General features: G+C 40.9%; 1 protein-coding gene across 1 annotated transcript; it reads left to right on the top strand.

Moving 5' to 3' along the window:
* Window positions 1–1327: 1327 nt before the first annotated feature.
* On the top strand, window positions 1328–14424 carry LOC141084997 (formyl peptide receptor-related sequence 1-like). Its single transcript, XM_073569923.1, has 2 exons — window positions 1328–1512; window positions 13062–14424. Exons 1-2 carry the CDS (start codon window positions 1328–1330, stop codon window positions 14074–14076), a joined length of 1200 nt encoding a protein of 399 aa, XP_073426024.1. The 3' UTR covers window positions 14077–14424.
* Window positions 14425–16607: the final 2183 nt, after the last annotated feature.

The raw sequence follows: 16607 nt of genomic DNA, 5'->3' as shown, positions 1-16607 counted from the left end.
GCTGGTTGATATGATCAATGCATAATGTAGTACGACTGACCAAGATGCATGTTTGTATGAAAAAGTTATGCACCTTACCTGTCTACTGCCCTGTCCAACTGCATTGTCTAACTGCAAAGCACTTAATATCTGATGCACATGTGAGCCTGCACGCTTGCTATCCCAGCCAGAGCTAAATATATATGAAATGAAATGTCTGCTAGCTTCAGCCACCAAATGGCCACAATCAGTAATTAACCAATTAGCACAAGGCCAGAGCAGGCATTACTATGCAGGGTAAAGGGGGTTTTACACATAGTGCTATCGCTAGCAATATCGCTAAAACGTCACTGATTTTGTGACGTTATAGCGATATTGCTAACGATATCGCTATGTGTGATACTTACCTCCGACCGCTCCCCCGCTGTCCATCGCTGATCGCGCGAGATCAGCTCCATTTCTCGTCGTCTGCTTCCTGCTGTGTGAGACGAGCGATGCTGGACGCGGGCGGGAGGATGTCTGGATCGCTGTGTGTGATAGGTAAGTATCATCCGCTGCGTCGCTGCTGCATCGCTGTGAGATCTGCCTGTGTGGCAGCTCACTAGCAATCATTTAGCGATGCACCAGCGATCCTGACCGGGTCGTATCGCTGGTCGGATCGCTGGTGCATCGCTAAATGTAAAAGGGCCTTAAATGACCAATGCTGGACAAGGCCATAAAACAGTGAAAGAGAGAAAAAAAAAAAACTTTCAACACTTTAAAGCAGAAACAAAAAACGAAAGACCCACCACAGGAGTGATGGAATTAAATACCATGAAAATATCTTGCTACATATGATGCAGTTCACACTTGTCAGACAGCACACATGGATGATGGAATTAAATACCATGAAAATATCTTGCTACATATGATGCAGTTCACACTTGTCAGACAGCACACATGGATGATGGAATTAAATACCATGAAAATATCTTGCTACATATGATGCAGTTCACACTTGTCAGGCAGCACACATGGATGATGGAATTAAATACCTGTGTGAGGAAGAGAAGAGAGCAACATCAGCTTCAATGCATTGTCTAACTGCAAAGCACTTTATCCTGTTGCACTTAATATTTGTTGCACGCATGAGCCCACACGCGTGCTATCCCAGCCAGAGCTAACTATATATATGTATGATGCCCCAACACAGTATGATGCCCCAACACAGTGAAACAACTCAACACAGTATAATGCCCCAATGCAGTATAATGCCCCATAACAGTATGATGCCCCAACACTGTCTGCTGCCCAAACACAGTATGATGTCCCAACACAGTATGATGTCCCAACACAGTATGATGCCTCAATGCACCATGATGCCCCAACAGAGTATGATGCCCCAATACAATATGATGACCCAACACAGTATGATGCCCCAATACAATATGATGACCCAACACAGCATGATGCCCCAATGCAGTATGATGCCCCAACATGGTATAATGCCTTAATGCAGTATGATATCCCAACACAGTATGATGCCCCAACATGGTATTATGCCCCAACGCAGTATAATACCCCATAACAGTATGATGCCTCTACACAGTCTGAAGCTCGAACACAGTATGATGCCCCACGCAGTATGATGCCTCAATGCAGTATGATGACCCAACACAGTATGATGAATCAACACAGTATTATGACCCAATGCAGTATGATACCGCAACACACTATGATGTCCTAATGCAGTATGATGCCCCATCGCAGCATTGTTCCCCAGTGCAGTATGATGCCCCAATGCAGTATGATGCCCCAACATAGTATGAAGCCTCAATGCAGTATAATGCCCCAACACAGTATGATGCCCCAACACAGTATGATGCCTTAACACAGCATGATGCCCCAACATTCTATTGTGCCCCAACTCAGTATAATGCCCTAGCACTGTATGATACCCAAGACAGTATGATGCCTCAATGAAATATCATGCCCCAATACAGTATGTTGCCTCATACAGTATGATGCCTCAATGCAGTATGATGCCACAAAACAGTATGATGCCTGAACTTAGTATGATGCCCCAGCACAGTATTGTTTGTTCCCCAATGTAATATGATGATTAGTGTTGAGCATTCCGATACTGCAAATATCGGGTATAGGCCGATATTCGCTGTATCGGAATTCCGATACCGAGTACCGATATTTTTTCAATATCGGAATCGGAAGTTCCCATATTGCAAAGAGCCACTGCTGTGGCTCTGATTGGCTGCCAAAATGACGTCATCATGATGCGCGGTCTGTGCGCATCATGAAGCGCCGTCAGTTCGGGCCTTCCGGGGGTCTGTGCCGACTGCCCGGGGGTCTGTACCGGCCTGCCTGGAAGCTGTGCCAGCCTGCCGGTGGTCTGTACCGACTGTCCGGGGGTCTGTGCAGGCTGCGGGGGTCTGTACCGGCCTGCCGGGGGGCTGTGCCGGCCTGCCGGTTGTCTGTACCGACTGTCCAGGGGTCTGAGCGGACTGCCGGGGGTCTGTACCGGCTTGCCTGGGGGCTGTGCCGGCCTGCCGGTGGTCTGTGCAGGCTGCGGTGGTCTGTGCAGGCATCGTCCGATGGGACTACAAGTCCCATCGGGCGATGCCTGCTACCATGACGGTGATTGACACATTAGCCAATGATGGGACAGTAGTAGTCCCATCATCCGGCCTATGTGTTGAATGTAAAAAAAAAATACATACATACTACATGCTACATACATACTACATACATGCTACATACATACTACATGCATGCAGCATACATACATACTACATATATACCACATGCATGCAACATGCATACTACATATATACTACATGCATGCAACATACATACAACATATATACTACATGCATGCAACATGCATACTACATGCATGCAACATATATATATTAAATTTAACATAATCCAACATCTCAATGAACATAGTACTTTTTCTATCTAGAAAAAAGAACTTTCATAATGGCTTAAATGAAAGGGCAACTCCCTTAGAAATATATGAACCTATATAGAAATCGGAGTATAACGCCAAAAATTCAATTGGAGAAGTATATTGTTATATCAAAATTATTTGCTCTTTATTAGTACAGGTGCAAAACAAGTACGTTAAAAAGTACAATCAAATGGTCATAAAACAGAGATGACACGGAGGAATGGAATCGCCGCACATGCATAATAAATGCAATGGTACAAAAGTAATGAATAGCCCCAGATCTGCATGAGGACCTATGCCCATGCTACAAAGTCTCACACTTGGCCGTCTATTATAATACAGGAGTAATGTTAATGCCAAAGGGCATGGGGAATTCATACAGAACCTTCCAGTCCCCAGAGCCCCCTTGTGCACTCCGCACATGCATTTCTTCTATGGGTAAGCATGGTTACTGTTTCACCTTTCTCTCCATACCTTTCTGCACATAGCACTTTAATGGAAGGTTCTGTATGAATTCCCCATGCCCTTTGGCATTAACATTACTCCTGTATAATAATAGACGGCCAAGTGTGAGACTTTGTAGCATGGGCATAGGTCCTCATGCAGATCTGGGGCTATTCATTACTTTTGTACCATTGCATTTATTATGCATGTGCGGCGATTCCATTCCTCCGTGTCATCTCTGTTTTATGACCATTTGATTGTACTTTTTAACGTACTTGTTTTGCACCTGTACTAATAAAGAGCAAATAATTTTGATATAACAATATACTTCTCCAATTGAATTTTTGGCGTTATACTCCGATTTCTATATAGGTTCATACATATACCGTATATTACATGCAACATGCATACTACATATATACTACATGAAAACAAAAAACACAAATATCCTGAACTAAAAAGTAAAAAATATACTGCAAATAATGCATAAAGGTAGTAATAATAATAAGGGTATTTAGTAAACATAATTTTGATCAAAATAATGTACAAGCCATCCCGCCACGTCACGGCAACCCTTGTGGGACAGTCCCTACTCTAGTATTTAAAACCTTTTCACTTGCCAAGTGACGTGAATGTGAACAAGGACAGAGGGACTGAACCACTAGTAACAGCTTAGGCCAGACTGGATGGCTTTCCCAGCTCAGAAAAAGGGCGGTCACACCCAAATATGTACTGAATGCACAATGAAATGAATAAAAAACAAATCTGAACTGAGAAAAGTAAGTTAATGTGTATGCACAATGTAAGTGCATATTAACACATGACCATTAACCAGAGAAAACAAAAAGCAAAAAACACAAATCAAAATTATATTTACTAAATACCCTTATTATTATTACTACCTTTATGTAATATTTGCAGTATATTTTTTACTTTTTAGTTCAGGATATTTGTGTTTTTTGCTTTTTGTTTTCTCTGGTTAATGGTCATGTGTTAATATGCACTTACATTGTGCATACACATTAACTTGTTTTTTATATATACTACATGCATGCAACATACATACATACTACATATATACCACATGCATACTACATATATACCACATATATACTACATGCATGCAACATACATATATACTACATGCAACATACATACTACATACTGTATATACTACATGCATGCAACATACATACAACATATATACTCCATGCATGCAACATATATACTACATGCAACATGCATACTACATATATACTACATGCATGCAACATACATATATACTACATATATACAACATGCATACTACATATATACCACATATATACTACATGCATGCAACATACATACATACAACATATATACTACATGCATGCAACATGCACACTACATATACACAACATATATACTACATGCATGCAACATACATATATACAACATATATACTACATGCAACATACATACTACATATATACTACATGCATGCAACATACATACATACTACATATATACCACATGCATGCAACATGCATACTACATATATACCACATATATACTACATGCATGCAACATGCATACTACATATATACCACATATATACTACATGCATGCAACATACATATATACTACATACAATACATTCATACAATACATACATATAGACATACAGTACATATAACATAGAGTACATACTCACCATCACTAGAAAGCTGCGTGGGAAATTTCTCACACAGCAATGCCATAAAATGAGACTAGGGACTTTTTTTTTTACAGTGGCGGAGGAATACAGGGCGGAAGGATACCTACCTCCCGACACTGGTTTCCTGAGCCCGTAGAGAACGGAAGCATCAGCTGATGCTGCTGTTCTCCACGCAAGATCGTTGTGGGACACTCATGGACTTCTGCGGATCGGGGTAAGTATATTGGCGGTTTGTTAATTTAATATTTATTCCATAGATGAAAATGGCTTCGGGGATCAAAGTGACAAGTGATGGTGAGTATGTACTCTATGTTATATGTACTGTATGTCTATATGTATGTATTGTATAAATGTATTGTATGTAGTATATATGTATGTTGCATGCATGTAGTATATATGTAGTATATATGTAGTATGCATGTTGCATGCATGTGGTATATATATAGTATGTATGTATGTTGCATGCATGTAGTATATATGTGGTATATATGTAGTATGCATGTTGCATGCATGTGGTATATATGTAGTATGTATGTAGTATGTATGTTGCATGTAGTATATATGTATTATATATGTATGTTGCATGCATGTAGTATATATGTGGTATATATGTAGTATGCATGTAGTATATATGTTGTATATATGTATGTTGCATGCATGTAGTATATATGTAGTATGCATGTTGCATGTAGTATATATGTATGTTGCATGCATGTAGCATATATGTGGTATATATGTAGTATGCATGTAGTATATATGTTGTATATATGTAGTATGCATGTTGCATGCATGTGGTATATATGTAGTATGTATGTATGTTGCATGCATGTAGTATATATGTGGTATATATGTAGTATGCATGTTGCGTGCATGTGGTATATATGTAGTATGTATGTATGTTGCATGCATGTAGTATATATGTAGTATATATGTATGTTGCATGCATGTGGTATATATGTAGTATGTATGTAGTATATATGTGGTATATATGTAGTATGTATGTTGCATGCATGTAGTATATAAGTTGTATATATGTAGTATGCATGTTGCATGCATGTAGTATATATGTATGTTGCATGCATGTAGTATATATGTGGTATATACAGTGGGGCAAAAAAGTATTTAGTCAGTCAGCAATAGTGCAAGTTCCACCACTTAAAAAGATGAGAGGCGTCTGTAAGTTACATCATAGGTAGACCTCAACTATGGGAGACAAACTGAGAAAAGAAAATCCAGAAAATCACATTGTCTGTTTTTTTTTCATTTTATTTGCATATTATGGTGGAAAATAACTATTTGGTCAGAAACAAGCAATCAAGATTTCTGGCTCTCACAGACCTGTAACATCTTCTTTAAGAGTCTCCTCTTTCCTCCACTCATTACCTGTAGTAATGGCACCTGTTTAAACTTGTTATCAGTATAAAAAGACACCAGTGCACACCCTCAAACAGTCTGACTCCAAACTCCACTATGGTGAAGACCAAAGAGCTGTCAAAGGACACCAGAAACAAAATTGTAGCCCTGCACCAGGCTGGGAAGACTGAATCTGCAATAGCCAACCAGCTTGGAGTGAAGAAATCAACTGTGGGAGCAATAATTAGAAAATGGAAGACATACAAGACCACTGATAATCTCCCTCGATCTGGTGCTCCACGCAAAATCCCACCCCGTGGGGTCAGAATGATCACAAGAACGGTGAGCAAAAATCCCAGAACCACGCGGGGGGACCTAGTGAATGAACTGCAGAGAGCTGGGACCAATGTAACAAGGCCTACCATAAGTAACACACTACGCCACCATGGACTCAGATCCTGCAGTGCCAGACGTGTCCCACTGCTTAAGCCTGTACATGTCCGGGCCCGTCTGAAGTTTGCTAGAGAGCATTTGGATGATCCAGAGGAGTTTTGGGAGAATGTCCTATGGTCTGATGAAACCAAACTGGAACTGTTTGGTAGAAACACAACTTGTCGTGTTTGGAGGAAAAAGAATACTGAGTTGCATCCATCAAACACCATACCTACTGTAAAGCATGGTGGTGGAAACATCATGCTTTGGGGCTGTTTCTCTGCAAAGGGGCCAGGACGACTGATCCGGGTACATGAAAGAATGAATGGGGCCATGTATCGTGAGATTTTGAGTGCAAACCTCCTTCCATCAGCAAGGGCACTGATGATGAAACGTGGCTGGGTCTTTCAACATGACAATGATCCAAAGCACACCGCCAGGGCAACGAAGGAGTGGCTTCGTAAGAAGCATTTCAAGGTCCTGGAGTGGCCTAGCCAGTCTCCAGATCTCAACCCTATAGAAAACCTTTGGAGGGAGTTGAAAGTCCGTGTTGCCAAGCGAAAAGCCAAAAACATCACTGCTCTAGAGGAGATCTGCATGGAGGAATGGGCCAACATACCAACAACAGTGTGTGGCAACCTTGTGAAGACTTACAGAAAACGTTTGACCTCTGTCATTGCCAACAAAGGATATATCACAAAGTATTGAGATGAAATTTTGTTTCTGACCAAATACTTATTTTCCACCATAATATGCAAATAAAATGAAAAAAAAACAGACAATGTGATTTTCTGGATTTTTTTTTCTCAGTTTGTCTCCCATAGTTGAGGTCTACCTATGATGTAAATTACAGACGCCTCTAATCTTTTTAAGTGGTGGAACTTGCACTATTGCTGACTGACTAAATACTTTTTTGCCCCACTGTATGTAGTATGCATGTTGCATGCATGTGGTATATATGTAGTATGTATGTATGTTGCATGCATGTAGTATATATGTAGTATGTATGTTGCATGTAGTATATATGTATGTTGCATGCATGTAGTATATATGTGGTATATATGTGGTATGCATGTTGCATGCATGTGGTATATATGTAGTATGCATGTAGTATATATGTGGTATATATGTAGTATGTATGTTGCATGCATGCAGTATATATGTTGTATATATGTAGTATGCATGTTGCATGCATGTAGTATATATGTAGTATATATGTATGTTGCATGCATGTAGTATATATGTGGTATATATCTAGTATGCATGTTGTATACATGTAGTATGCATGTAGTATATATGTGGTATATATGTAGTATGTATGTAGTATATATGTGGTATATATCTAGCATGCATGTTGTATACATGTAGTATGCATGTAGTATATATGTGGTATATATGTAGTATGTATGTTGCATGCATGTAGTATATATGTTGTATATATGTAGTATGCATGTTGCATGCATGTAGTATATATGTATGTTGCATGCATGTGGTATATATGTGGTATATATGTAGTATGCATGTTGCATGCATGTAGTATATATGTAGTATATATGTATGTTGCATGCATGTAGTATATATGTGATATATATATACAGTGGGGCAAAAAAGTATTTAGTCAGTCAGCAATAGTGCAAGTTCCACCACTTAAAAAGATGAGAGGCGTCTGTAATTTACATCATAGGTAGACCTCAACTATGGGAGACAAACTGAGAAAAAAAAATCCAGAAAATCACATTGTCTGTTTTTTTTTTATTTTATTTGCATATTATGGTGGAAAATAAGTATTTGGTCAGAAACAAGCAATCAAGATTTCTGGCTCTCACAGACCTGTAACTTCTTCTTTAAGAGTCTCCTCTTTCCTCCACTCATTACCTGTAGTAATGGCACCTGTTTAAACTTGTTATCAGTATAAAAAGACACCTCTGCACACCCTCAAACAGTCTGACTCAAAACTCCACTATGGTGAAGACCAAAGAGCTGTCAAAGGACACCAGAAACAAAATTGCTACCCTGCACCAGGCTGGGAAGACTGAATCTGCAATAGCCAACCAGCTTGGAGTGAAGAAATCAACTGTGGGAGCAATAATTAGAAAATGGAAGACATACAAGACCACTGATAATCTCCCTCGATCTGGTGCTCCACGCAAAATCCCACCCCGTGGGGTCAGAATGATCACAAGAACGGTGAGCAAAAATCCCAGAACCACGCGGGGGGACCTAGTGAATGAACTGCAGAGAGCTGGGACCAATGTAACAAGGCCTACCATAAGTAACACACTACGCCACCATGGACTCAGATCCTGCAGTGCCAGACGTGTCCCACTGCTTAAGCCTGTACATATCCGGGCCCATCTGAAGTTTGCTAGAGAGCATTTGGATGATCCAGAGGAGTTTTGGGAGAATGTCCTATGGTCTGATGAAACCAAACTGGAACTGTTTGGTAGAAACACAACTTGTCGTGTTTGGAGGAAAAAGAATACTGAGTTGCATCCATCAAACACCATACCTACTGTAAAGCATGGTGGTGGAAACATCATGCTTTGGGGCTGTTTCTCTGCAAAGGGGCCAGGACGACTGATCCGGGTACATGAAAGAATGAATGGGGCCATGTATCGTGAGATTTTGAGTGCAAACCTCCTTCCATCAGCAAGGGCACTGATGATGAAACGTGGCTGGGTCTTTCAACATGACAATGATCCAAAGCACACCGCCAGGGCAACGAAGGAGTGGCTTCGTAAGAAGCATTTCAAGGTCCTGGAGTGGCCTAGCCAGTCTCCAGATCTCAACCCTATAGAAAACCTTTGGAGGGAGTTGAAAGTCCGTGTTGCCAAGCGAAAAGCCAAAAACATCACTGCTCTAGAGGAGATCTGCATGGAGGAATGGGCCAACATACCAACAACAGTGTGTGGCAACCTTGTGAAGACTTACAGAAAACGTTTGACCTCTGTCATTGCCAACAAAGGATATATCACAAAGTATTGAGATGAAATTTTGTTTCTGACCAAATACTTATTTTCCACCATAATATGCAAATAAAATGAAAAAAAAACAGACAATGTGATTTTCTGGATTTTTTTTTCTCAGTTTGTCTCCCATAGTTGAGGTCTACCTATGATGTAAATTACAGACGCCTCTCATCTTTTTAAGTGATGGAACTTGCACTATTACTGACTGACTAAATACTTTTTTGCCCCACTGTATATGTAGTTTGCATGTTGCATGCATGTGGTATATATGTAGTATGCATGTTGCATGTAGTATATATATAGTATATATGTATGTTGCATGCAAGTATTATATATGTGGTATATATGTAGTATGCATGTGGTATATATGTAGTATATATGTAGTATGTATGTTGCATACATGTAGTATATATGTAGTATGTATGTTGCATGTAGTATATATGTAGTATATGTATGTTACATGCATGTAGTATGTATGTAGTATGTATGTTGCATGTAGTATATATGTTGTATATATGCATGTTGTATGCATGTAGTATATATGTTGTATGTATGTTGCATGCATGTAGTATATATGTAGTATGCATGTTGCATGTAGTATATATGTAGTATGCATGTTGCATGCATGTGGTATATATGTAGTATGTATGTATGTTGCATGCATGTAGTATATATGTAGTATGTATGTAGCATGTATGTAGTATGTTTTTTTTTTTTTTGTACATTCAACACATTAGCCGGATGATGGGACTACTACTGTCCCATCATTTGCTAATGTGTCAATCATCGTCATGGTAGCAGGCATTGCCCGATGGGACTTGCAGTCCCATCGGACGATCCTGCACAGACCCTCGTAGCCTGCACAGACCCCCGGACAGTCGGTATAGACCACCGGCAGGCCGGCACAGCCCCCCGGCAGGCCGGTACAGACCTCCGCAGCCTGCACAGACCCCCGGACAGTCGGTACAGACCACCGGCAGGCCGGTACAGACCCCCGCAGCCTGCACAGACCCCTGGACAGTCGGTACAGACCACCGGCAGGCCGGCACACCACCCCGCAGCCTGCACAGACCCCCGGACAGTCAATACAGACCACCGGAAGGCCGGCACAGCCCCCCGGCAGGCCGGTACAGACCCCCAGCAGTCCGCACAGACCCCCGGGCAGTCGGCACAGACCCCCGGAACGTCCCTACACCCCCCCGAGAGGCTGTACAAGGACAGAAAAGGGTTTTTCTTATTCCAATACTGGAAGTCCCATAGACTTGAATGGGACTTCCGGTATCGGAATCGGTGATACCCGATACTTTTTTCGTATCGGGCCGATACCATCCGATCCGATATTTTAGGGTATCGGATGGTATCGCTCAACACTAATGATGATCCAACACAGTATGATGCCCCAATGTAGTATGATGCCCCAACAAAGTATAATGCTCCAATGCAGTATGATGACCTAACATGGTAATTTAACCCAACGCAGTATGATGTCTCACAGCAGTATAATGCCCTAATACAGTATGATGCCTCAACACAGTATTATGCCCCAACACAGTATGATGCCCCACCACAGTATGATGCATCCACTCAGTGTGATGCCCCAACACAGTATGATGTCCAAACATAGTATGATGCCTCAATGCAGTGTGATACCCCAACATAGTATGATGCCCCAACACAGTATGACGACTTAACACAGTATAATGCCCCAATGCAGAATAATTATTATACCCCAACACAGTATGATATCCTAATGCAGTATGGTGCCCCAACATAGTATTATTCCCTAATGCAGTATGGTGTCCCAACAGTATGATGCCACAACACAGTATGATGCCCGAACATGGTATTACAGTATGCCCCAACTCAGTATGATGCTCCAGCACAGTATGATGCCCCAAGACAGTATGATGCGTCAACGCAGTATTATGCCCCAATATAGTATGATGCCCCACACAGTATGATGCTTCAATGCAGTATGATGCCCCACACAGCATGATGCCTCAACGCAGTATGATACCCCAACACAGTATTATTCCCAAATGCAGTTTGATGCCCCAATGTAGTATGATGCCCCGACATAGTATGATGCCCCAATGAAGTATGATGCCCAAACACATGCCCCAACACACTACGATGCCCCAATGTAGTATGATGCCCCACCAGAGTATGATGTCCTAACAAGGTATTATGCCCCAATGCAATATGATGCCTCAATGCAGTATGATGCCCCAGTGCAGTACGATGCCACAACACAGTATGATGCCCCAATACAGTATGATGTACCAAGACAGTGTGATGCCCCAACGCAGTATGATGCCTAACATGGTATTATGCCCCAACACAGTATCATGCCCAAACACAGTATGATGCTCCAAGACAGTATGATGCCCCAACACATTATTATGTCCCAACACAATATGATGACACAGTGCAGTATGATGCCCCAACAAAGTATAATGTTCCAACGAAGTATGATGCCCCAATGCACTATGATGCCTCAATGCAGTTTGATGTCCCAGCAAAGTATGATGCCCCAACACGGTATCATGCCCCAATGCAGTATGATGCCCCAACACAGTATGATGCCTCAACATAGTAACAGGCCCCAATGCAGTATAGTGCCCAACACATTATTATACCCCAAAGAAGTATGATTCCGCAATGCAGTATGATGCCCAAACACAGAATGATGCCCCAACAAAGCATTATGCCCTAACTCTGATCTCTTGTGTGTGATTAGTACAGTCGTGTGCACAAGTCCTTACAGTGGAAATTCAGCTTCCTGGCTGCATATCATAATTGGCTGTATATTCTAGGACTCAGGAGCTTCTTCTCCCTACCTAGAACCTACGATTACATGACCGCCATTAGTCCTTGCTATTTCTGTATGCATAGCACGTCTTCATAGTTGTGTATACAACAATAGAGAGGGAAGAGATTGTAATAAACAATACAAATTATTTACTAATGTTGTTTCTGGCAGGACTTGAATCCAATAGTCCTGTGCTGCAATTCAACAGTGCTAACTATGGATCCACTGTCTATTAGAACATAACCCATAAGAAAATTGCATGGCCAAAGTGTATAAAATTGTTTAAGAAAATCAAAATAGCAACACAATGAGAACTGATAAATGTTTTTGTTCATAGATGGGTGGTGTTCTTAGTTATCTAGAAGAACAATGTGTCCTCACATGTGTCCAAATAAAATATTTTTAAAATTATTCATTGTTCTTAAGCCTAACTTTTACACTTTCATGCCTTCAAAGGTCATATTATGATGAATACTCTGAGCCGACTACCACAACGTATTGCTCCAGCTGTGATGATTATGCATACATTATGCAGAAGATGTCAATTACTTTATACAGCATAAATTTTGCTCTTGGGATTATCGGTAATGGATTAGTCATCTGGATTGCCGGTTTCAGGATGAAGAAGACAATCAGTGCTGTGTGGTTCCTCAACCTGGCTATCGCGGACTTCCTGTGCTGTGCATCTCTTCCTCTGCGAATTGCAGACTGGGTTTACTTTTCGCCAAGTATCTTTTGCAAATTGAGCATTATCCTCTTTAATGCAAACACGAATGCCAGTGTTCTTCTCTTGACGGTCATGAGTATTGACCGTTGGGTATCGGTTATGTGGCCAATTTGGGCGAAAGTCCATAGAACATGTAAACTAGTGAGAATCACTTCAGGGATCATTTGGGTGTTGGGTTTAGTCTGGACTGGTTTCTTGTTTTTCTCATATGATTCCCATGTCTATGACTTTTATGAATGGTGTGTAAACTATAGCTCTGACAATACCTACACCCCTGATAAAAAACGCAACATTCAGTTGATTAGATTACTTACCATGTGTGTGATCCCTTTTATCATCATCTTCACTAGTTATGTCACTATTTTCTTCAAGCTTAGGAAAACTAGGAGATCGCAAAGATCTCAGAGATCCTATAAGATCATCACCGCTGTTATATTGTGTTTCTTTATCTGTTGGTTTCCATATTATATCTGGCCAATAACACCCTGGTATTATAAATCTAACATTCAATTCTTTATAGTAAGTACTATTGTTCTCAACCTGGCTTGTCTCAACAGTTGCATTAATCCAATCATTTATGTTTTCATGGGCCAAGATTTTCAACATGGTTTCTTGAGATCCATCCCCTCCAGACTAGAAAGAGCCTTAAGTGAATATCCTCATGACTTATGCAAAAACAGAAGTTTGGAACATACAAGCACGACTGATGATTAAAATATAGTTATTATTCCTATGTTGAAATATCTTGCAATCGTTTCCTGAATTGTTACAAGATTTTTTTACAAAAACATACTGTATTTGAGAAAAGCACTAGGGGTGTATAAAAGCTCGGTGAATGGCATCAAAGAAGCCTCATTTGATTTAGACATCTACTTGATTCACTACCAACATTGAATTGCATGGATAGGTGCACAGGACACATCTGCTTCCCAAGAGAGAGCTGTCCTGAATCTGACTACTAGGGCTCATACTCACTTGAGAGAGACTCGCCAGCGGCAATGCCAGGTTTTCATGTGTGAGAATCACAAGTGAGTATGAGCCCTTAGATTCCACATGCTTGGTTTTTATAACTACCCTGGCCATATATTCTATTTTACACTCAAACATCACTTGAGAGCAATGTTACATTTGATTACTTTCTTTTACTGTATTTGTAAAATATTTAGTAAAGTCTCTATATTTCAATGACATTACTGGTGTGCTTGTTACTCAATACCCATTGAACTTGCCATAGATGTGTCCTACTTTGATAAGTTTCTGGGTCTAAGTCAGTAGACCTTTCTCCTTAATGTCTTAATGCTTATTTCTTTAGTAATTTCATTAAATGTGATCATTGCTGACCCATCATGGAGATATCACTCTTGTATATGTAGTGTATGGAATTTATTTCACTCTTTAAGTAGTGTGAAGGGTTAATACTAAAATCAGAGTTGAAGTTTCGTTTTATCCATTCTTTGGAGGTTTCGTTTCTCCGTTTTTGTTGCTGTAAGATAAATTTTTATAATTAGCATGGGCTGTCATGAAACCAGACTGTTCCCATCTGTATAAGATAAGGGAGGCGGGGGTGTAAAACTCTGAAGAATATGCCACTACTTTCTACGCTATTTAGGTACGGACATATATGTAGTTTCCGGTTTTCTTGCAATATTATTGGCTTACAAAGTGAAATGATGCTATTGGTACTTGAGAACCTTGCATAATTAAGCAAAAGATTATAAAAGATGTGACTAAAATAAAGGGGCTTAGTGATCTGCCTCGATCCTCCCGTACAGAGACCACCGTCTCCGTGTGGTCATTCCCAGTTGCTAGCAATGCCCTGTGAACTAATTTGGACATCACTGGCTCAACTGTGAAGGGTTAATTTAGCCCTACCTCAACAGCTTAGCACCCAACGTGCAGCCCCAAACAGGGACGCCTCTGCCCCCGGAGGACAACAAGACAAAGGACCCTCGGAGCGGACACAGGTGCTGGAAAATTGGGACTGATCACCCCCCACAACAACCACGGTAAGTTGGCAGTTATACTGTTCAGACTGACCGTTGGTGTGGTTTTCCTGTGCTTGTTGCTGCAAAGAGGATCTGAGGTTTGTCCCCTGGTGGGGTGATTCATGGGTGGAATCATATAGAGGTGTAGTCCCGTTGGGGGCCCAGTGCTTGAACCGTACCTCATAAGGGACGGACACCCCGGATTGACCAGTGATTGTGACTCTCTTTATAGTCAAAATATCCTGAAATTCCCGATCATTATTAGTAATTGGGCGTGGTGATGTGATCGAAGATGGGTAGGATACGTAACTCAGGTATATATAGATATTATATAGATATATATATATATATACTGTATATATATATATATATAAAACACCAGAGGTGTCCGGAGGGATAGTCTGAGACGCCCTCCTCCTTTCACTGAGTACCGCGAATTTTGGGCTTCCCAGAGGGGGTTGACCCTGTGGAACAAACGGAGACGGCTGCTCCAGTATTGTGCACAATTTGTCAGGATATTTAGCTCTAAAGGAGAGAATTAAGTTTCTGTGGAAGAAAAAGAAAAGTTTGGAATTGTGTGAAGGATCAGATACTGTAAGTCTTATGATTCAAAGACGAGGAAAGAAGTGTCAGGAATGCAGGAAAAATATTTTCGATTCTGGGATTTCCTAAGGGCGGGAGGTTGCAGCCTACGCTATGGGATGAAGGAGTTAAAAGGTTGACTGATGATGGATTACTTAAAGGCGCTGAGGAATTCCGTGGCTTGGCACATGAATTGTATAATGAAGGTTATGTGGAAATTGAACAGCAAGTGAATTCTGATTGTTTTTATTGCTATGTGGAAAAAAAAGGAAAAATGTCTAACACTGTGAAAAAGACTGAAAGTGTTGTGGTACAGGAAAGAATTGAGAATTAGGGATGGGCGAATCTACTCGTTAGGACTCGTTACTCTGCGAGTAGTAGGGGACTTGCAGGAGTCGGTACTCTGCGAGTTTCCAAGCGATTACTCGCACAGTAACGAGTCCAATGCAAATGCTAGCGTTTTCAAAGCGATCTGTAGCATCGCTTGGAGAACTGATTGACAGGTTGGTCACACTCGTCAAACATAGTGTTTGACAAGTGTGACCAACTTTTTACTACTGAGGCTGCCTATGCAGCATCAGTAGTAAAAGATAAAATGTAAAAAAAATAAAAAATATTGTTATTCTTACCCTCCGACGTCCCGCGCAGCCTTCCCGCCTCTCCACGCATCCGTTCCCA

The sequence above is a fragment of the Dendrobates tinctorius genome, unplaced genomic scaffold, assembly GCF_039654945.1.
Source record: "Dendrobates tinctorius isolate UK_male_01 unplaced genomic scaffold, ASM3965494v1 ptg000028l, whole genome shotgun sequence".
NCBI classification, from domain to species: Eukaryota; Metazoa; Chordata; class Amphibia; order Anura; family Dendrobatidae; genus Dendrobates; species Dendrobates tinctorius.
This window is presented reverse-complemented; position numbering and strand designations above follow the sequence as displayed.